General features: G+C 40.6%; 2 protein-coding genes across 3 annotated transcripts in view; both read right to left on the reverse strand.

The window, feature by feature from the left end:
* LOC145438135 (uncharacterized) overlaps positions 1-12,626 on the reverse strand; it is a 30,870-nt gene extending 18,244 nt beyond the window's left edge. The window contains exons 1-11 of the mRNA XM_080315508.1: positions 11,753-12,626; positions 11,419-11,604; positions 11,194-11,357; positions 8,926-9,100; positions 7,541-8,053; positions 7,325-7,476; positions 6,932-7,079; positions 6,725-6,847; positions 6,330-6,443; positions 5,208-5,375; positions 815-999 (exon numbers count right to left, since the gene is read on the reverse strand). Of these exons, the coding sequence (XP_080171634.1) occupies positions 815-999; positions 5,208-5,375; positions 6,330-6,443; positions 6,725-6,847; positions 6,932-7,079; positions 7,325-7,476; positions 7,541-8,053; positions 8,926-9,100; positions 11,194-11,357; positions 11,419-11,604; positions 11,753-11,903 (2,079 nt within the window). The 5' untranslated portion in view covers positions 11,904-12,626. The remainder of the gene's footprint in view (positions 1-814; positions 1,000-5,207; positions 5,376-6,329; positions 6,444-6,724; positions 6,848-6,931; positions 7,080-7,324; positions 7,477-7,540; positions 8,054-8,925; positions 9,101-11,193; positions 11,358-11,418; positions 11,605-11,752) is intronic.
* A 157-nt stretch (positions 12,627-12,783) lies between these two features.
* LOC145438139 (L-threonine ammonia-lyase-like) lies at positions 12,784-20,879 on the reverse strand. Of its 2 annotated transcripts, none has more exons than XM_080315517.1 (10): positions 20,670-20,879; positions 18,918-19,095; positions 17,613-17,683; positions 16,802-16,973; positions 15,480-15,595; positions 15,255-15,417; positions 14,676-14,798; positions 14,129-14,307; positions 13,885-14,052; positions 12,784-13,013 (listed from the first exon to the last, which is right to left on the reverse strand). In XM_080315517.1, exons 1-10 carry the CDS (start codon positions 20,726-20,728, stop codon positions 12,845-12,847), a joined length of 1,398 nt encoding a protein of 465 aa, XP_080171643.1. In that variant the 5' UTR covers positions 20,729-20,879; the 3' UTR covers positions 12,784-12,844. The 2 variants fall into 2 exon arrangements, with proteins under 2 accessions (XP_080171643.1, XP_080171642.1); XM_080315516.1 differs by lacking the exon at positions 20,670-20,879 and adding an exon at positions 19,212-19,334.
* Between the last annotated feature and the right edge of the window lie 1,734 nt (positions 20,880-22,613).

Here is a 22,613-nt window from a genome sequence, read left to right on the forward strand (position 1 = left end):
TTCGGCGCCCTGTTCGCCATAAACTAAAAAGACCGGTTCACCGCTGTCAAGCAAACAAATATTCAATGCCCCAGATCTTCATCAGATGTCGATAATGACGATGAACGGATATCACGTGCACTGATTGAATAGTTATACGAATTTGGATTTGGAAACGCGCGACAATGCAGTTTAAAATACAGACCGTGTATTTTGTGATGTAAGAAGTACAACTAACAAAGTTTGATACTAATTCGAACCGGTGACTTGAAACTTTAACTGGTAAGGCATACGTTTGCTGTATTGTCTTTACTTTGATTCTGGATTACGCATACCACGCACGTAGGGTACGTAATCAAGGTACGTAACAATAGGCTTCAAAGTAGACGCATTTCCGATAACGTTCATACAGCCTATATAGTTTTAGTCCACCCATTAAAATTGAAAAGAACATTCTATGTTCTGAATTACAATGGATTTTTCGCGAGCTGGATTTGGCCCGCGGGCCGTAAAATGCTTGGATCTTTGTTTGTTTGTTTGTTTGACGTATTCATGGTGTTTGTCGAATACTATGGTCATTTACACCAGGCCAATTTCTTCATTTTTTTCCGTAATTGCCGACTTATAGCACGGTCCACTTCTAGGCTTTTATAAGACACCACTTACACGGATGATATGGCGAGGAGGAGCCTAGATAAACCTCCAACACGTAGGTTGGGATACTGAAGTCGACCTCGGTCGGACTCGAACCTGCAACCCATTGGTGTTGCAGCTGTGGATTATACCACTGCACTATCTCGCCACATGCGTAGATCTAATCTATAAACTAGCTGACCTGGGCAATGAATTGGTATTTCGAGATGTGGCACTTGATCAGATACTCCGTCGGCCATTTGATCAAGTTTATCATATTTTGCATTTCTCCGGCTGCCTGGTATGCGTCGCCGAAGGCAATAGCTCCCCAAGCGAGTGTCGTCAACGAAAAGGCCATCGGGAAGTTGTACTTCACGAAGTTTCCAGCTAAAGAAAAATAACAATAAATATTCGTCCTAACAAAACTAATTCGCTATTCTGAACATATGTAAACATTGTTTAAATCAGGGGTGTCAAACATACGGACCGCGAAGCAATTCCGAGTAGATTGAAACATTCTTATATTTTCGAGCACATTTATAAGAAGTGGTGGGGTATTTTGCGGGAATTACTTCCATGCTCATACTCAAGCTCATGCTCATAAGCCCCATTATAACCACATGACTACGATGCTGTGGTTTCACCCTAGTTACCACTAGTAACGTGTCAGTGAAATCGACATCCAATTTAAAGAAGGCAAAAATTGCAGGCTGAGTTCAGAGTTTTACGCAAATATGGACCAAAAATATTTATTCACAGAAGCGAAAACGCAAACCCAGAACCATTATATGCGGTCTACATTAAAATATATCAGTTGCACGGTCGCAGTGTGTGTCACTTTCGACCCAATTGATCGCAGACATGCGAGAAACCGGACTTGCGGTTTAATAATAAAAGACTAAATTCCAACGTACGAGTTTCCAATTAAATATATTGTATTCCTCACAACGCATATGCAGGGCGGACGCCAGATTACCATTGAATCATCGTATTTTTTTGCCAATTCCATTGCTCTTGAATAAAGGTATTGCGACTTGCTACTTAAGAAAAGATGTTCGGTATATTATCTATATATACTTTTAAGGTATTCGAGTGAAAAGCAAGAGCACGAGGCAACATTTTGGAATCAGTTGACTGGTCCGGCCCGCAGGCAATTTGAAGGCTCTAATCCTGCCCGCGGCACAATTTGAGTTTGGCACACCTGCTGATTCACATTAATGAAGATTATGACCGTCCGTACAACCGTGTTTGAAATCCAAGCATTGATTTGTACGAAGTTTATTATCAATTTCGGAAATGTGAAATACTCCCTTTGTTAGAGTATTATTTACAAAATAACAAAACAGACAAATGAAACAGATGTTCATTTGTACTCTCGAAATATTCTACTACCGTTCTGTGTTGTTGTTTACGGTTATGCATTCGTTTACGTTTGATCTGTACCGTTGTTGCAGGTTACCGAAATCTCGCCATCCTATCGGATAGTCAAAGTGCATTACAGCCATTACCACCGGCTCTACTAACAAAAAAACTAATATATGATATTATTCTGTTATGCGCAGATCTCGAAATAAAAGGAGTGGAGACCATTAAATTTGATATGGATCTCTGGTCACATGGGAGTTGGACAAAATGAAACGGCTGACGAACTAGCAAGAGCGGCTGCATCCACGGATCACATAGATGACATTGGAGGACAGGTCGTCTGTCTGTCTGTCTGTTCCAGAAGTGAAAACGCTCATAGTATCCATATGCCGCGAGAAATGGATCGAAGACTTCAACTCGTCGTATAACGGGTCGGCATATCACAAAATACACGCACCCATCACAGAAATTCCTGCGCCGCTGAATTTGTCACAAAGGCACTCCTCGATTATATTAAGGTTGAAATCGGGACATTGCCGGCTGAACTCTCATCTTTATCGCATAAAGTGTCACGAAGATGGCCTGTGCCACACGTGCATGGCCGAAGAGACAGTCGAACACTTTCTGATTGCGTGCCCAGTATATGCTTCTCAGAGACAGTATTTGAAGACTGCGGCTAGACGGAACCATGTCGACATGACAGTATACGGGCCCTATTATCCAGTCCCTATACAATTCTGACTGTTATTGAATTCGTATTAGCTACCCGATCAATCTAGTTTTAATGGATGTATTGTTTTCGACGTGGTCTGGTGCACAAGCAAGCACAGTTAAGCACCAATAACCCCACATACAAAAACAACAACAGGTTACCGTACCAGACTCTGTACTAGACCAGTGGTTCCCAACCTTTTTGTCTTCATTCCCCACTTCAGATTTATTCCGAGTCTTCATTCCCCACTGACCAAAAGTATTTGCTTGTTTGAGTGCGCAAGACACAACTACACCAGTACACAAGACAATCGCCTATATATAACCGCAACAAACAACGCATTGTTAACCGATTCCGGTATCCCACAAAATTTAGCGAAAGCGATATTTTACATCATAGCCTACTGGTCGTACTGGAAGCGTTGTTGAGGCCATAATTGGTTATCCAGAATAAAAACTGAGTTTCTGTGAATAACACGCGATATCATTTTCGATACATACATTCCAGATCAGTTAACTGGTAGGTAATCACGCCTGTGTCTCCGTAAATATATAGACTATCCAGTATATAATGTTTAACAACTGCGTCTATTTCCCTCCAGAAACCATTGAATTCTACACCAGTGGGGGATTCGCCACCGGATCGGAACCACTGTACCAGACCATTGTTTTTTTTATAGTTATGTCACATAGACGAAGTGTCTCTTGGTAAGGAAACTAGCAATAGCAAGACAATACAGCTTTCTCGTGGAGGGCTACCTCTTTATGATCCATGAAATTTTCACAGCTGCTAGGTATCGCTATGCTCTATTTTCGGTCTGCCGTGCACAATTCGGTTTTGAGAATCGAAAAATGCACCGATGCGCCGAATAGCAAATCTTATCAATGTGGAGCCCCTTTCGCGATGTAAGGCCTTCATTAGGACGCACTGGGACAGTCTTATGCTATGCCGAATTTTGGAACGACATAGCGTAATGGTGAAGCGTCCGGCTTCTTGATCGGTGGGTCGCTGGTTCGATCCCTGATCGGGTCGGACCAAAGACCTGATTAGTAACACTGGTAGGCTATCCATGACTTTCGCGTTTGTGGATCAGCATTACCGGGATAGCGTGGAGGGGTAGTGCAAGGCTGTATCTGTACCGTCCTTGTTCAGCAGCATATGCACATCATACAGTCATGGTATGCATATGCACAGCTCGTGTTTATGTATATCATGACTGAGTCGGTGTAAATGCCAAAAGACATGAAGGACAAAGATACATAATGTCCTTCCTTCCTTTTCAAAATGTTTGCTGTGAAGTTCTGTAATTCATGACAAGGTATGGGGCTATCCAGCCCCCAAAAATTTTGATTTTTTTTTTCAAAATTTGACTTGTTAGTCCCCTTTAATTTCAAATTCGATTCACCGTAATATTGGCGTTCACAATTGATGATAGTCAACCGAGACGCTCTTTGTGAACTTTGTTAGTGAACAAAATGGACATATTGCTCCGTGTAACATTGTACAAAGTATAGGACACATGTTACTAAGCAGCAGTGTTGGGATGACTCGAGTCATGACTTGACTCGAGTCAGACTCGAGTCATCTTTTTCGTATAACTTGACACGACTCAAGTCACTTTGCAAAAATGACTTGACTTGACTTGACTCGACCTATCACAAATGTGGATTGACTCGTGACTCGGAGCAAAATTCACGTGTCAATTCCAAGTCATAAAGTAATCGCTGTTGATCAAAACAACTGTATCTTGCATATATTCGGATTGTTCGCGTAACTGTGGTGTAACCATTGAGAGCGACAAATTATTCAATGATCGTGCGTTTTACTGAGCCTCCATTGCTCTCTTACAAATAAATTGACCACAAACAAAGTGATCGAAGCTTACAGCTTGCATTGTCGTAAACTAGTAGTAAAGTAATTTCATGGCGAAATATCTATTTCTGTTCTCTGTTCTTACCTTAGCCAAACCTCTCATTTTATTGAAATTGAATTCGAATGTTGTAATATGCTATTCAACCGTTGGCACAGGCTGTATCATATGAACATATGAGTGGGTAATTTATTGCATGTTATCAATTCGTTTCTTTATTCTCTATTTTGACTGGTAACTATAAACTGAGGCTATGCAATTATTTACGTAGTATAACAGTTCCGCGTATGTGAAAGCGATACAGCGCCTTCTTGTGAGTTCATTTAAGTCGTTCATCAGTTCAAAATCAATGACCATTCAATCTGTATTTCAGACAGCTAACAAAATGCATTGTCGTAGGCCTAATCATGTCTCATACTTCGAAAAGGCACCTTGACTTAAATTGTGACTTGACTCGTGACTTGACTTGACTCGACTTGTCACCTCCAAATATCGAGTGACTTCACTTGACTTGAGTCACCTCCGAGACGAATTGATTGATTTGACTGGACTTGAGTCAAAATATACAATGACTCGAAATGACTTGTGACTCGAAGGTAGTGACTTGATCTCAACACTGCGAAACAGTACTTGAAACTACAAACTTACCGTCATACCATCCCCCAGGCACGTCAACTTTCGCGTCGCATCCATCTTTCATCGCTGAATCTCCCCTCCAACTAACTCGCTGCTCGGGCGGGAGCTTGCCCGAGCGTTGGGCCTCGAAAAAGAGAATGGACATGTGGAGCAGTTCGTTGTAGTTGTACTTTGTACCATCTGAACAAAGAGATGCGGATAACACTGAATTATCCACGACAACAAATTCAAGAAATACAACGTTAGTCACCCTAACTTAACGTATGACACACTTCGTGTTTTTGTTTTTGATAAATTTCATGTCTGAAACAGTTGATTCACAACGATAAGTTGAACCAAACACGCTTGCATAACCTTCATAGCTGCTGCTCATACACCACAGTACTTTTAGGTGTCAACAAGGCACCAAAGGTTTTCTCCAGCCTGGTGGGCTTTGAGGTGAAGGTCATTTTGCAGTGTTACAATTTCAATATCCAACTGTTCAGCACACACACATGACAGATTTAATTATAACCGACAGCAACAACGATTACAGAAAGTTTGAAACATGGCACTAAACTGTGTTAAGTGTAGGAGAAACAAGCTGTGTCAAAACATGCAATACGTGGGGGGTATACAGCTATTGAAAATCGTTAGTAGTTCACGGATATTTGTTACCGAATAGTAATGTTGTTTACTACTACTTCGGCATTGTTCTGGACGTCAAGCTGCCATAACGGAACCCCCAGACTTTTTAAGAAGACCGTGGATGGCATTACGTCATGTCAACTGTAGGCAGGCATAGTGCGCCGTATCCTACCTCTCGATATCTTGTGATTCCATTAGGCCTACATCTTGGTAGCCCATACTAATAGTAATTGAGGATATTTGATATCATCATTTTGAGTTTTTATATCTATATATGTATTGTCATTTGTCAGTTACATGTTAATGTGATTTAAACAAGAATCACCAAATCCATCAATCTGTATATTTAAAAGCTCACTGCTAATAATCTGACGAATATTGGTAAATACTGCTATTCGATCTATTTTTAAAACAAGCTCGCGGGCTACTCATATAATACCCGCGGGCTACCTGGGGCCCGCGGGCCCCCCGTTGGGTACCCCTGTCTGGACCAATCGACATACGTACCCTTGTTTGGAGAAAAATCTAGCACTGTTTGCTCTGCCGCTCTCGTCGGAATGCCGTTCCTGAATCCAGAGGTGCAGCGGCTTGTCTTCGCCATTGAATTAACTTGTCGTGCCACTAAAATTTTGAAGTTATTTTGAAATTTTGCGTGTCTTTGAATATGTGTATATAGCTATAGCGACTCCCAGCCTATAGGCAGTGATTTGTATCGGGCTTCGGAGCCTTATGAATTTCTATGCTACTTTAATTACAGGGTAGATGAGCTTCATTTTGGACATTTTAGGCTACCAAATGGTCGCTTGTCGCGTAGATAAACTATAGGCTTCGTTAAACGGCTGTGGTCAGATTTACTAAAATTCTGGACATGAGACGCTATACATAATTTTGGTGGAAGAGACCTCTCGAATGTACTTCCAAGGATCTCCGTTTCCGAGAAGATGGTGGGGTGCTCCGTCGACGCTGCGGCCGCATCATCAATGCATCGCCCGTTTCAAAGGAATCCGAGCACAGAAAGACTTTACCTGAACGGTTTTACAATATTATGTCGCCATTTATAATATGAGAGGTTGTAGTCACAACAGAGACAGGCCTATACATCTCATTACCGGAAACCTTTCCTGTTCGAATTTTGACATTCCTGGCAATGAAACTCATGCTGAATTGCCCAGGTGGTAGACCCTCGTCCCAGTTCAACGGACCCAAACTCCAATACAGCCCGTCTGCAGATGACTCCAGAACTTCTGCAGACCACACCTGTACAAACAACGCTACTCCATAATTTGACACTTATTCAGCAATTCAAGCAACGCGTATAGAGGTGTTCGTTATGGCTGTCGTGAGGAAATTAGTTCGATGTTCGCTGTCCACAATGAACATGTCGTTGCTCTCGAAATGTGTCGCTAGTAATGTGTTGTTGTTGTTAATGAATTTGTTAATATGAATATGTAGCCTATTGTTTGTTGCGGTAATTGCATTGGTTCACTCTTCAAAATCAATACCTGAATATTTGCGATCGGAGAGTCGAATGAAATAACCACCGCCCAATCCTTCAGTAGAATATCCGTCTCAACCATTGCGTTAGCGTTGAAAGACTGCACGCCACGGTCGACCCAGCCCTCTTCTGAAGTGAAGGCATCCTCTCCTCGCTGAACTGTTGATAAATAATGTGTCGGTCTCATTAGCTATAGTCTTTCGTAAGGTATTCGGTTACGTACGTTTGCAGTACACCTCTAATTTTGGTGGCACCGTCGTCGTGGCAGCGAAGGGTGTCGGTACAACTATATTCAGTTTACCCGACGGAGTTGTGGGTATAGTCGCGGTTGTTGTCGTTGTTGTGGTGGTGGGGCTGGCGGTAGTAGTGGTAGACATAGTAGCAGCGGTTGTCTGCTCAGTTTGGATAATATTTAGAGTAGTGGTTTCCTTCAGTTTATTTCGTATTTTGCTGAGAGGCGGTCTAGTGACTTTTTTCGCGCTTGATGTCACGCTCTCCGTTATTGGCGATTCTGTAGCTTTCGGCTTCGTCCGTTTCGAATTTTTTGCTTTACCCCTTTTCTGCTTTCGCTTTGGCTTCTTTTTGACCTTTTTCTCGGAAGTCGTTTGTTTTGGAGTAGTAGTCGGTGCACTGGTGGGCGGAGAGATACTTGTGGAGAATTCCACAATTGGGTGCATAATCGGTGCTTTGATGCATGATGCGTCGTACCGACGGTAGTCGTGTAATCCAACATAGGCTGAAAATGTCCTTCTGTTATTTATACCATATTTTGCTGCTTTCAATATTATTTTGTTGGATTGCTTGTCATGCTTAGGTTCTGTATGTTTGCGATGGTTGTGATTCCATACCACATAGAGTAATAAGTAGGGCATGATTTTGCAACTTTTGTTTATAGCTTCCGGCAGCCTTATAAATACTCAGAAGTTATGTAGCATGGTTTTTAAAGCTGTTTGGAGGATTCTTATATTGCAGCTTTTTGCGGCTTTGTTCAATTTTTCATGCAAATTTTTGCATTTTTTTTCAGATTTTCATGCAACTAACTTTTTACTGGAAATATTTGGTACTATATGTAAATAGATCGCCTAATTATTCCACTGTCGTTTAAATTTCAGTTCCTTTCTAATTCGAAGTACATTCAGGGTAGACCGCCGCAAACTATATTTTCACAGGGTCAGGCTAATGACTTTTTTGAAGTCGCTAACACGGAATTTTGTTACAGTGCCTTGGATACGGATCGATTCGAGTATTTCATACCCTAATAATTTCAGGAACTTGTCCACAAATGCAACTTTTTACTGCAACTTTGGTGAAAATTAATGCAAACTTCCAAGGATTTGACTGCAACAGAAACTTGCCCTAGCAATCACAATCCTTTTAACACGAAATGAAAGCAAGATTCCCACATCAGTTGAGTGCAGCGTGCACATGAGCGTTCGCCAGTTTGGAATTTCAGGAATAGTAAGTTTGTCAGAGGAGTCAATGTGAGAAGAATTAAAATAACAAAATACAAATCGCATATATGCGGTATAAAGCAATATATAATATGTTGCACATTGAGGATTTTCAAACATCAAATATACGATTACAGAAAAAATAAACCCGTCGTACCTGCTTCCGGTATTGATCCCATCAGATTCTTGACAACAAACATGAACTTCAAATTAGGACTGTTCCTCCGGCTCTCAGTGAGATCTTCGTTATGCTGAGCGTTTATAAATGTGAAGGTCTGGCCATGAAACGAGGCCTTCGAGAAATCCATGGTCCAGCTGTCTATCGACACATCCTAAATTGTGTCGTATTTTACTTTACATTATAAGTCCATCGTCTTGTGCCCCTCTAATGAGGTGTTATTTTTAAATATTCGGACAAATTTTATTATGTTGGAAAAAATGGGGAAGTATCTGACTATATAAAACATTTTTCTTCACATTCAAACAGCGATCAACCTATCAGTACCTTTCCAGCATGGCATAAGTATACTGCCCCAGACGATGTGCTATGTAACTTACTGGTATCGCATAAATACCACTTGGTGGCGAAATCGGCTTTTAGAATTAACCACCATAATCTGATAAAGCATAGCCGAGATAGTCAGTAGAGGATGAAATGTTGTGAATACCCAAAAGTTGAATAAAGCATGTGGATAAATAAGATATACCGTAATATCCTACAATAAGATCGCAATCTCACCTACTGTACGCTGTACTGGTACAATCGGTTAGGCGTAATTTACGAGCTACCTAACTTACAATTGCACTTTTGTCAATTCGATTTGAAGACTACATCACGTGGTGTAATGCGATAAAGCACCAACGTATAATAAGTTATACGCGAGACCGTACACCAGTGGTTTCCAACCTTTTTGGATGTCGGAGCCGTAATTCAAACTTCAGAATACATATGGAGCCGCAGAATTGCATTTAAAACAAAAAACAATATATAACAAACATGTTTAGCAGAAAGCCCTGGTTTAAAACATGTTTTTTCGAGTCATGACTTCACGAATATTCAATTGTAACATCATAGTGGAGTGACATTGATAATTGAAAATATCGGGTAAATATAACTCGTTTGACAAAATATTTACGTACTAAAGCTGTTGAACCGACTGTTTTGAGGGTTCCAATCATTAGATATCGTATACGTCGGCTATATCGGGTGGTAATCGTCCGTAGGCTCGTACAACATGTTTTTGGAAAGTATTTACGCGATCGTGGCATAATTAGACAACTTATAACGAAAATTTAAAGATAGTTAGTCTACCTCTGGATCTCACCGTCCAGCTAATTCAAAAGCATGCAGATTGGCGAGTGCTATACATTGAAATAAACTGGAAATGCATATCACTACTACAGCATACTATATATGTCGTTATGTGATAGCTCTTCAGTCTTCATACATTCCAGCACTTAACGCACAAGTTTGAAGGGGATATCCGCTGTGTAATATTGGTAATATTGCAATTTATACTTGACTATATGAGCCGTTCCTTTGATGTCAGTAAAATTTTGTCGAAATTTATTCTGTACGGAGACGATCTATAAAGGTCTATGACCAGAAGAACTCAAGATATATCTCCTTGTCTGACGGGTAGGCCTATTCATACATGCGTTTGACGATAGTCTGCAAGGATTCTCTTTCCTCGTTTTCAGAAGCGGACTTGGGCGCCTTCAGACATAACTAATATTCCCCATTTTAGCGTTTATATGCTGAAATTGACTATACCAATTCTTAGAATCAAACAACAACTTTCTATTATATTTTTGTGGCATATTCTGAGGTGAATTAGAACCGCAAGAAGGCTAAGTCGGAGCCGCATGCGGCTCTTAGAGCCGCGGTTGGGAATGACTTCCGTGGACCTATTCTTTATCACGTTACGCAATATAAGTTTCCAGTTACCATAACAGCATTAGTCAAAATTTCGAACTGATAAAATAATGATCTATCGAACGTTGGATTACGATTTAAAACTAGATCGCATTAACACATGTGCTTAATAACATTCTACAATACAGGCATTACAAGTATCAAATTCGAAACTGCTTAAATATTGAAGTGGGGAATACCGGTTTTGCCAGTCGATATGGAATTTTGTCATTCGATCAGCTGGCTACGTAAATAAAGAGCGCTTCGACGCATGATTTAATCGCAACATTATACATCACAATGAGCAAGGTATGGGCGATAACCGAAGATTTGCAAAAGATACACGCTTGAAACCAGAATGAACTGGAATATTCCGGCACCGTGCAGCAATATAAGCTAGCTAAAAATATCGTTTACTTGCGTACTAGAAAACAGACATAATACAGTATTGTTGCAAATTTACTGCATAAAATTACGAAGAGTCCGATTCAATAAAGGCTTGAATAGTACCTGGCCCAGCTGTCGATCGAATACCACCACTATCGACCATCCACGTTCCAAGTTTAAAGCAGGGGGGACAGAGGTGAACTCTACTATCCCTGCAAATCCATCCGGCCATTTGTCAAGTAACGTTACCCTACCATTGTCGAATGACGGCATATCGCACGCAGCAGCTGAAGATAGTATAGAGATGAGAGACTTCAAGGCAAATATTTCAAAACATCACGCAATTACCTTTGCATGAAGTATCTCCGCCTTTCCAGGAACAATCGTCCTGTGTACGACACCAACACATCACTCTCGATGGACCATCAATTTCATATCCCGGTTGACACTTTATGGCGCACATGTCAAAATGAGCTGTCCCGCTCAAGCAAGTTACTTCTCCATTATCTGGAGCTTCAGGACTTTGACAGTGAACTGGAATGACAAAACGAGACTTTATCTATATTTACCAGAATCTATGCCCGTAAAGTAGTTATTATAACGACTTCCATATTTTTATACGAGAACGTAATAAATCGTAACGAAATACAAAATGAAACTGACAAATAACATATATACTCACATGGCTCCGCTCTGCAGAAACAATTTAATTGAAGTATCACAGCAATAATACTCCATATGTTCATCGTAGAGGCCGGCGCGCTATATGAAGAACTCGAAATATGCCGAGTCTCGATCCAGTCATACAAATCCAAATCTGCTCGAGGCAACATATACAAGCAACATCAAAGGTCATCCCTGATATTTCCGACATTGACATGATGCCTGTTCGCATTAGCAACAGGGTATTTGGTTGAAAGAATATTTAAATTCTTACTAATCATGGATCTCGCGTTTACGAGTCTACATATAGAGCTCTTCGTCGCAACTAATATCATCGACATTATTACCTGCGTATTAGAATTGTTCTCTCTATCCTTTTGCGATCAAAATCACACTTACGACACCACCAGACCCAGTTATAATATTTTAAATTACTCTATTTTGTGTGCATTTTTTCACTGTTCAGGCTTGCGTCAATTCATGACTATCGATGGCCACTAGCCTTCTTCCTAAAAAGGCGATTTCGATAGCCAAATATTTATCTGCAGCATTGTTTTGTAGCGAAACTCTTAGTATAATTTTGACAAAAATCCATTGCAAGGATATTTAATGCGTTATGGTGTTAGCGATACGGCATGAAAATATGAAGTGCGAACTGACATTTTGTGGTAAACTAGATTGTTGGATAGCATAGTATAGTTATGAAAATATAATACGAGAGCTCCACGCATAAATTTTGAACCCGGTTTACTTACTGATATATAGACGAAAACAAGTATCGGGTTTGTAAAACCATGCCATGGTAATGCAGTAGAGGCACATATAACTTTAATATCATTTGCTATCTTCTAGACGCATAGAGAATATGTAGATTGTAATAATTTATTGGGATGTAACAGTTCAAAATCCACCTATTATATACTTGAAGGCGGCGGTTCAGTTGGTTAATATTAATTATAATATATTGCGAGAATCGTAGGATTGTATTCAAGTCCAGTACGGGTGATATGTCAGTCTCTCTTCGGTGAGGTAATTGGTTCATGTGGTAACTCAAGTTTCGAAAATATATTATCCACGTGCAGAAATACATCAAGTAAATTGGCATTGAGGCTCAATCATCGTCCTCTTCCTGCCATTTCAGATCCTCTCCGTACGCTTCGAACAGTTTCGTACGGACTTCGCCGGCATGAGCTCGATTTTTTGTCTCTATCGTGCACGCGATACCGGTCATGTAGACGTAAGAAGACAGGGAGATGCGATCGTGGCCGATGTCCTTGACGCTGCGTAAACGAAATCGTTTAACATCAACAGCGAAAGCATGGACTTCATTTCATACAATTCAGAGCAAAATGCGATCAGTGTGATATGCTAGGGTTACCATACGTCATCGTTTTGGGGGATTCGTCCTCGTTTTTAATAAATTGAAAGTGTCCTCGAAGGACGCCTATAAATGTCCTCTTTTTCTAGAAAAAGTAATAAATTCCGCAGTCTAGTCAGAGCGGCGACCTTTATTTGTTTAGTCAATACAGTATATTATCAGTCGAAAATTTTTCAAAATCACCATTTTTCTTTTCCGGTACTGGATCTTTCGGAATTTTTCAAAATTATCCTCTTTTTCGGATATCAAAATATGGCAACCCTAGATATGCTATTTTGGCCACCTAAGCTATACGCCTATTTGTCGACTCTAAGACGATTCTTGAACAACTGTTCTATACCCAGAGGTGATCGGCAACGACTGAAGTACTTGCAATAGTTAGCCAAGTGGTGATGTTGGCGGTGGCGGTGCTGCGTTTCAACTTGATCATTTGTCATCAAAAATACCTACTTTTCACATTTTAGGTTTTGATAAGTATTATGCGAACTAGTTTTCGTCGCCTTAACAAGCTGTGATATCTAATTATGAATTCGAAAATAGCCGATATATATTTGTAATGCCGTTGGTCATTACGCGTTATTTGCTTACATTCATAGTTATGATATGCCTTCGGAATCGCTACTGCTACTTTTAATTGGGTAAGAATTTACGGATTCACTGCTACTTCTACTTCCACTTGAGTATGGCAATGTTGACTAGTTTTGGCACCTCTGAATGAATTTATGCAGCGGAATGTCGCCCACGTCGGTGCTTGCCGAATATTAATATTTCACCTTGCGGCCATATGCGCCAGTATGTTCACCAGTCTCGCGAGACCCCCAGGCCTGTCGCTAACGACCACCATAAATCTGCACAACCGCCCCTCCTGCACCAGACCACGGTCGATAACAAGCCCCAACACGGTTGCGTCGATATTTCCTCCGCATAAGATGCACACGACTCTGATGAACAAGACAACGGCCGAGAATATATATCAACGGAGTATAAACTATATTGTACAGTATGCTAACATCGTACTTTTTGCCAATGACTTCTGGAAGCATACCAGACAACAACGCAGCTAAACCGATGGCTCCCGCACCTTCAACGACTGATTTTTCGCCTTCGAGCAATCGTAAGATAGCGGTAGAGATAAACTTTTCAGGTACTGCGAGCATTCTGTCAATTTTGGCCGTGGCAAATGAATTGAATCCGACCTGAAAATGGGGTGGATTATGTAGACTGACAACAAGATAGATGTACTGTATGTGGCCAGGCTGCAACTATTATATATTTATAACTGAAACGGCAGTGCAAGATTATTCAATTCTTATATGCTAGTGCAGGAACTTTTAACGGGTCATACACGAGACAGTACTCAAGAAATCCAAATTCAAAGGCAGGTTTGTCTATTATATGATTTCTTTAGAAAGTTCTACAGATTGTGTCGATTCATGTGCAGGTAGGGAGAAGAGGAAAAATTACCGACTTGCTGAGGTTGAACCACGGATATTATGATCGCGTTCGACAACTATAGGTTGTCGTCGGTTGCTGTAAGAGAGTCTATTACAAATAATTTACATACCCGCACTACGTTTAGTCCATCAGCAATGGATTGCTTTGCTCCACTCTGTGTTTGTCGACACGGAATGGGTCGCCCATTTTCCATTGCAGTGTGCCAGCTCGGGCACCGGTCCGATTCCACGCCCTGGGAAGACACGAGGAGACTATTTTCGCTGAAGATGCAGCGATGAAGGGCAGTCACAAGATAGGACAATGCCTAGTCAGGTTGAAGCAAAATAGTAAATATTTTATTTGATATGTTTCTTAAGAGACTGATCATTTCCAACGTTTTCCCACACACTCGGAAATTCAAAATGACAGCGTTAAACAGCGTAAATATTTCATAAAGAATAGGCTACTTTTGACCGATAAAAAGTTGACTGAAATGTAAGATGTGCAGAAGCAATACATTGCGAAATGACTTGTTATCACGGCTCATATAAGTCACATGGATAATTTTCTTAGCATGGTGCACACTGCAATTCATCTGATATTACTAGTAAAAACATATATGATAAGACCAGCTGGTATTTTTTCAAATATGTTGCATAGATATGTTTTGAAGAATTCTAACATCTGCGAATACCACCATCGTACTTACTATTATCTGAACGTTGGGGCTGAGATGCTTGACTGCAGCCGACACCCCTGCGATCAGTCCCCCACCGCCAACGGGAACTATAATATAGTCCACGTCTGGTATGTCCTCCAAAATCTCAAGCCCAGCAGTTCCTTGCCCGGCTAGAATATCCGGATGGTCATACCTGTATTTGAACATTCAACTGGGGTCAGTCGCATTCACCTCCAACGTCATTGGTTACTGCACCCGTCGATATAGAGCAGGTCCCTTTCGTTTCGCAGCTTCATGGCGTGCGCTTTCGCTTCATCAAATCTCATACCATGCAAGATCACTCCTGCTTTCAAGTCTCTGCAGCTTGTAACCTGTCAAGTCGAATGCATTGTGTCGATGCTTGTCGGATTTGAGAGATGGAGCAAAGGAAACCTAAGGGTTCGCTTCGAAATCTTGGTTTTGTAATTGCAATATGTAGACGGTAAGGTCTGATTTTTCAAACCATAGGTAGTACTAAACTAACGATTTGGATGCTGGAAATGAGGTAACATCGGAACACGCCGATATTAAATGAGATTTTATGATAATCAATGTGAAGGAAAATGTGCCGCGACAATCTTAAATAAACAAATAGTCCACCAAAAGACATCGAACGCAGAGGTGGTCGGGAGCAAAGTTATTCCCTTTTCGTGATACTCAAGTAGGCTTTCGCTATACTTGCACTTACGTGCACTAGTTAATATATATCAATATTGAATCATACACAGATATTTTCGGCTGACACTCGTCAGGAGTAATCGTCTGGAACACCAATGGGTTGCTGGCTCGAGTCCGACTGAGGTCGACTCCAGAATTCTTACCTAAGTGCTGGAGGTTTATCTAGGCTCCTCCGCATCCATGTAAACGGTGTAATATAGAAGCCTAGAGGTTGGCCATGCTACAAGTCAGCAGCTACGGAATCAAAACGAAGAAGATTGGTCTGGTGTAAATGACCATAGCAGTCGACGAACACCATAAATACCTCATAACAAACAAACCAAACATGACGTCACCGGCATGGAAATTCGAGTGGTGATGCGAACACAGGCGAATATACTTTTAGATTACATCAACTTCTACTTAAATCATTTTAAGCCAAACTCTGTAGGTTTGTATACACTTTAGATTTTGGAAAGTAGAAAGTACGGGTAGTATACTTTGCAGTTCTTTGCACATACGACTGCAATTGTGCTGACCAAAATTGGTGTTTCATCATCGTAACTGAATATGTTTTCGTGACGTGTAGCTATTTGCATTGTCATAAGTCCTATATGCTATAGCCGCATTGATACGTCTTTCCATTTTCAAGGTAGCCACCTCAGGTTGATGACTATAGGTATATATTTTTAAAGTACCTAATTTTTCACTTTGTCAGGCAGCCGTATCGCCGGTAGCTTTACAAGTCGCCAGTAAAAATATCTGGATTGTACATTATTACAAAAGTGAGACTACATGTCAACCAGTCCCGCATATTCCCGGAAATGTATTTGTTTTGGTTCACTATGCTTGTTTGCAAGAGCTGAGGAAAGGATTCTCACCTTAACAAGAGGAGCTGTCTTTGGCATCACCACCGTCACCGGTATTCCCAATTTCCCTCCCTGAAAGGCCATGGCTTGTGCGTGGTTCCCAGCAGACGTGGTGACGACACCTCGCTTTTTCTGTTCTTCCGATAAATTCAGCAACGCAAGGAATGCCCCGCGATCTTTGAAACTGTAATTTATGTCTTGAAATGCCCAGATGTACCATAAAAAATAAGATTCGAGAATCTGGTGGATTTGGTCTGGATTCGGTATATGAAGCAAGGGGTTTACATACGTTACAGAATTTAATCAAGATCAAATGGGTCCATTGACGTAGAAGCATAGGTTGTCCAATGCCCATGACTTTCGTTGAAAATGCCGCCCACATTTTGAAATAGTTTCACTCTATTCAATTATAGTTGCTGGAAATCTTGTTGTGTTTACTAAAATAAGGTCATCACTTCACCTTTGCCGCCCCCTAGCAGCCTGCCGCCCATGGCGCAGAGCCATATTCGCCAAATAGCTGCTACGCCACTGTATGGGTTCACATTACCATCGACTTTCTAAACAATTTGAGTCGGTACCGCATATGAAAGTTGGACTTGATGACGATGCGAAATGGATTATTGCTAATAGAAAGTTACTTTGAAGATTTTTACAGGATTCAGATTTATACTATTGACTTGCTATTTCAGTCAGCTTGACGAAGATACCGCACCAAAACCTCAAAACTGCAGTGTGGTTTTTGTTTAATTCAACATCATTAACGGATTGTGAAAAATGCTAGCATCTGAACAAATATGGATGTCGGACATTCGCTACTTCTTACCTGCCTGTATACTGCATGTACTCCTTTTTGAAGTAGAGTTCGCACCGGAGGGCTTCTGACATCCGAGTTCTCTATTAACAATTTCACCATAAAAGAATAATTTTGATTTGCAAAGAGGAAAATGCGGAAACGCGACAAGTGGTGATATGAATGTGTACTAACAATGATACTGTATACGTCAAAAGACTTTCGTTTGGTTCGTTACTGGTATGGCCCGCGTATATTATTCGAGGCGCTGAGTCCGACAATATGTAACTGCTGTTATTGTATCGTTAATGCTTTCAAATGTAAAGCCTCTTCCTGTTTTTTTCGACGACAAATACTATGCTCGTTGTTCATGTATTTTCATGCTCCTTAAGTATTCGATGTCAACTGCATGGTAGTGAAATTTCGATCGGTTTATTCGAACACTGAAGCAGCAATGCAATATGCAGAATGTTCATCCATAACGACACGTAAATGTTTTTTGACGAGTCGAAGCTCCAAAAATGAACTGATTAACGTGTTTTTATTTTACGAACAGATACATATTCCATTATCAAAAACCAAGTGGAATTCCCCATGAGTCACGTCTCCATAAATTTGTTTACAGGCAACTGCAGTTTACAGCAAAACAATGCACAGACAACATTAACTGTCACTCCATTATGAACTACAGTTTAGCCCCAAGCCTAACCCTCTCACATGACTATGGGTCTGTCTCTACGGAGGGTGGATGATTGATGCTACATCAATTCGAAGGGCATTCTTAGGATCGGCTCATTAGAGTTAGTCGAAAACAATTACAATATGTAGCCAAACAAAACTATTATAATCCTTCGTCGTGTTGTTGCTGTTGTTTAGTTAGGCGAACGATTTGGTAGGCTACTTATCACCTCACGGCCTTTTGCACTACGTTCAACGAAATGCACACTCACGAAAGGAGGTCGCACGAAATAACGATCAAATTTAAGAAAAGATCAGTCTTGTCACAAAGGTCGGTTTCACGATAGTAAGAATTCAACAACATACTGAGGAGTTAGATACAAAAGTTCACAATTATTAAAACAAATTTTGAATGAGAAATCTACTCCTACGTCATCCTGTATTCGATCTCCGATCTCGAAATGTTGACGAAACATTATGAAATATTAAATATACTAATATGAATGCTGGTTTTAGCAGAATCAGGCACAGGCCTCGTGAATGTAGGAATAGCAAACACAACGTCACATGATTCGTATGTGCAATACGCATACATTCAGAATCCATAGACATTGTACAACCCGTAACTAGACGGATGAATAAAGATTTCCAAACTCGTACCCTACATGGAGTGCGAACTATCCCGCCGGCAATCTTGTCTTTCGCAACCAGTACGTCATTTCCTGTTACGACAATAGGATTATCCCCGTCACAGTACGGATCTTTCATGGTCGGATCCGCGTCCGTGTCCGTATTTTCTTCAGATGTCGAAGTAGGCAGGGAAGATTCGGGAAATATCCTGTAATGCAGAATGAAGTGATACCTATTCGTAGTTTCAATTACGCATTAACAAGCGTAGACCATGCTGTGTGTTACCAGACAAGCTTTACTACCAATAAAGGTTTTCCAACTCACCAAGGACGTGACATTAATCTGTCCCTGTATCGCCTCGCCTCTTGGAATACCGTGGTATCAGACATATTTTATATTGCTGCTAATACTCTATCCACCGATATTTGCTCAGAATTATTGCGTTTTTCATTTTACAGCAAAATTATATTGCATTGTGACGTGAAAATTGAATTCTTCAGCCACGACCATTGTCGCAGAATTAAAAATTCCAGTATGACAGGAGTCATGGATCAATTAACATGAAGTGGCTGATACAAAATTTGAATGCGCAAGCGGAACTAAATTATATTGCCCAATATTGTAAAAATTCAAGCATGCATGCATTGCAATCCTGACAAAATATTTGAAAAATAGATTTTTTCGATATCACAATAAAATCAGCTTGCGTCAGTGACATTGGGTTGGAATTGTACTCATAAAACGTTGCGTTGACTCTGAGATGAATAACAATATTAATGCCAAGCTCAAGTAAATATTTCATGACTGATAACTGTTTTTTTACCCGACTTTGAGACAAATTATCCCAGTATCACAGTTATCGTCGCAGTTAACGTATTGCATATCCAGCAAACGTGCCTTCCCCTTAAATACCTATGGTACCCAAATGCAATCTTTTCAAACTCTCTATGTGGATATCCTTGATTGCTGATATGACTGACTTGCTTCAGCCTTAAGATTACAGAAATGGCGTGTGGAATGTGTATGAAAGGACTGCTAAATTGATGTCAACCAGCTCATTCAGTCAACAAGCTAGGCCAGCGATACATCAGTACAGTTAGAATTATACGCCTCAAGGCTGGTCTATCGGGATATCAATTGCCATTGGAATAATAATATTATCACGCAACAACGACAGTGACGCTTATCGCCTGTTCAGGCCTTGTGCGCCACGACAATGTATTTCGTAATGTCCAGTGTATTTGCTTTTTTGTGTACCAAGGACGACTTTTCATACTCGGGCATGCCACTCATCCATTCGCATTGGGATATATTCGAACCTCCACAACAGTCTAGTCTAGATTGTATGAAGTACTTAACTACCTAACTAAAGTGATCCTGCAGTGCAGTGATTTCATCCATGTAGCGAGGTAACCAACTCAAATAAAAGGTAGCGGAAATATGTTATCGCATTTGGTTCCTGCGACCACCCTCTTTTACAGTGGCCTTGTGTACATATTCCACAATTCTATGAGGTACTTGTGGGTGATTAGTAACCGCTATACAATATGTACTATGTCGGGCATTTGTCCCCAACGCATAGTGCTCTGAAATGTGATTGGTTTCTCACAGCGGGGCATTTTAAATTTGTAGTAGGCTGTCGCATGTATCCTAGCATTCCTAGGGTACGCAGCGCCTTAAGCTACTTAAACCGCTTTACGTCAGTTTACAAAGCAATGCTTTCATTTGTATTTTTCTAACACTATGCAGTCTCGTAATCAACGGACATATAATCCTAATTACCTGTCCGATTTTCGGCTAGTGAGAAACTTCCAGTCCCTCGTCTTCGTTACCGACGCCATCACCAGTGTCTCGCGGCAAATATAGGAATGAACTAGCTCCTAAATCGCAAAGATTTTTCTTCTTGCGACTGACATCGTTCCACTCGACGCTGATGTTTGAAACCGAATACGTGTTTCAACGTAACGGGCAGGGTGATAACACTGCTATCAAGAAGTATCAAGGATTAGTCACATTGTTTACATATACACTCATTGTGATATTCGATACCGAGGCCTTTCAACGGCCTTAGGGTACAGTAAGTTGTAATGATTACCAATAGTAGCAAACGTGACATCGTCATCGAGGGATTTTAACAATGTCAACATGCGAGCACGTGAGATTAAATTCTTTCTAAATTAAGACCACACATTTCACTCGCATGCCAAATTCGGGTCTTCGTTATGTAATATGGCGGCATGCTATATTTATATCGAACTTTATACAAGTCGACAGATCAGGAATCATACAATCTTACTAATGAATATCGGCCTGGTGTAAACCACCATAGTAGTGGAACACGCCATAAATACGAAAATAACAATAACCCAAATTTTCTCAAGCGGCGATGTCAAACATTTCAACCATCCCGCGCAGCCATCTTGAATAAATGACGTTTGCATCATCCAGATCAATCTATCTGAGGTTGAGATTTTCAACAAGAAATACTTGCACTCTCACATATACGGTGTTATAACTTTTTTATGCGGATTGGGAAGCAGAATTACCTGATCCCAAAACGTGCCAAAACTATTTCAAGCAGAATTAGATAATGAAAGGTGAAAAGTACCCAACTAAAGTTACAAAAGATGGAGTTGTTCCAGGTTTCGCATACATTTGGCAGTCTATGGGTAAGGGCTACTTTCTAAATTATAGCAGCAAACAATATATTCATATTGTCATACTTATTCCACTCTAAGCATTTCGACTGACTCTCATCAGGAGCACGTAAATGAAGTAATGAATTAAACTAAATTCAAAATCTAGAAATAATATTGGCGCTTTGTCGTTGTAATGAGAAGTATACACAGAGTCGCGAAGGGCAATAGCAAACGTTCAGTTACGGTAAAACATTGACGAATTCGGCTACAAAACTCAAATGGAATATTCTTCGGGTGTAGAGACGATCCGTCTGGCGGCTAAAGACAGGCTTTTTCAGCTTTATAATGGATGATTCGAGAACCTTTAAATGAAAAAAGAACGGCCACGAACAACTATGGAAAACTGATTGCTACTATGATATATGGTACATTCAGGGTGTTGCAAGAGATGCTTTCCGATAGGGATTGCGGAGTTGTAAGCCGTTATCTGATCATAGTCACGCATGGTATCTAGCAGAGATGAGCATGGATAGGATTAGGATTTGTGACATTTTGACGGATTAGGATTGCATTAAGACTGGAGATTTTGTTTTCAATGGATTAGGATTAGCACTTGATTGACTGATTGATGTCCTGTGGCGAACAACGACGAAGTTTTACGTCCTATCAAAGTTACTTCATGTACTTTGGAACTTATTTAGCGTTTTAATTCTTTTTAAAGAATTATAGGCATGAGATGTAGGCTTTCTAAGTGGAATTTAAAGTAATGAAGTTTAAGTTTGACCGAGCGAGACAGTGTAATGGTGATGGGTCCGGCTTCTTGATCGGTAGGTCGTGGGTTCGATCCCCGGCCGAGTCAGACCAAAGACTCGAAAACTGGTATCCGCGGCTATCCTGCTAGGCGCTCAGTAATCACGGATAGCATGGAGGAGAAAAAATGGGGGTGCAGACTTAGATGACCTTACTATAAAGGCCGTATCGCATCTCTGTCGTCAAAGCATCTCGATGGTGCAGGCGAAAAAGAATACCATATCTCTCTCTCTCTCTCTGAATCGGATAAGGATTAGGATTAGAATAAACAAAATTT

Source organism: Botryllus schlosseri, chromosome 4 (assembly GCF_051294905.1).
Source record: "Botryllus schlosseri isolate E-star chromosome 4, Bs_hap1, whole genome shotgun sequence".
Classification (NCBI taxonomy): Eukaryota; Metazoa; Chordata; class Ascidiacea; order Stolidobranchia; family Styelidae; genus Botryllus; species Botryllus schlosseri.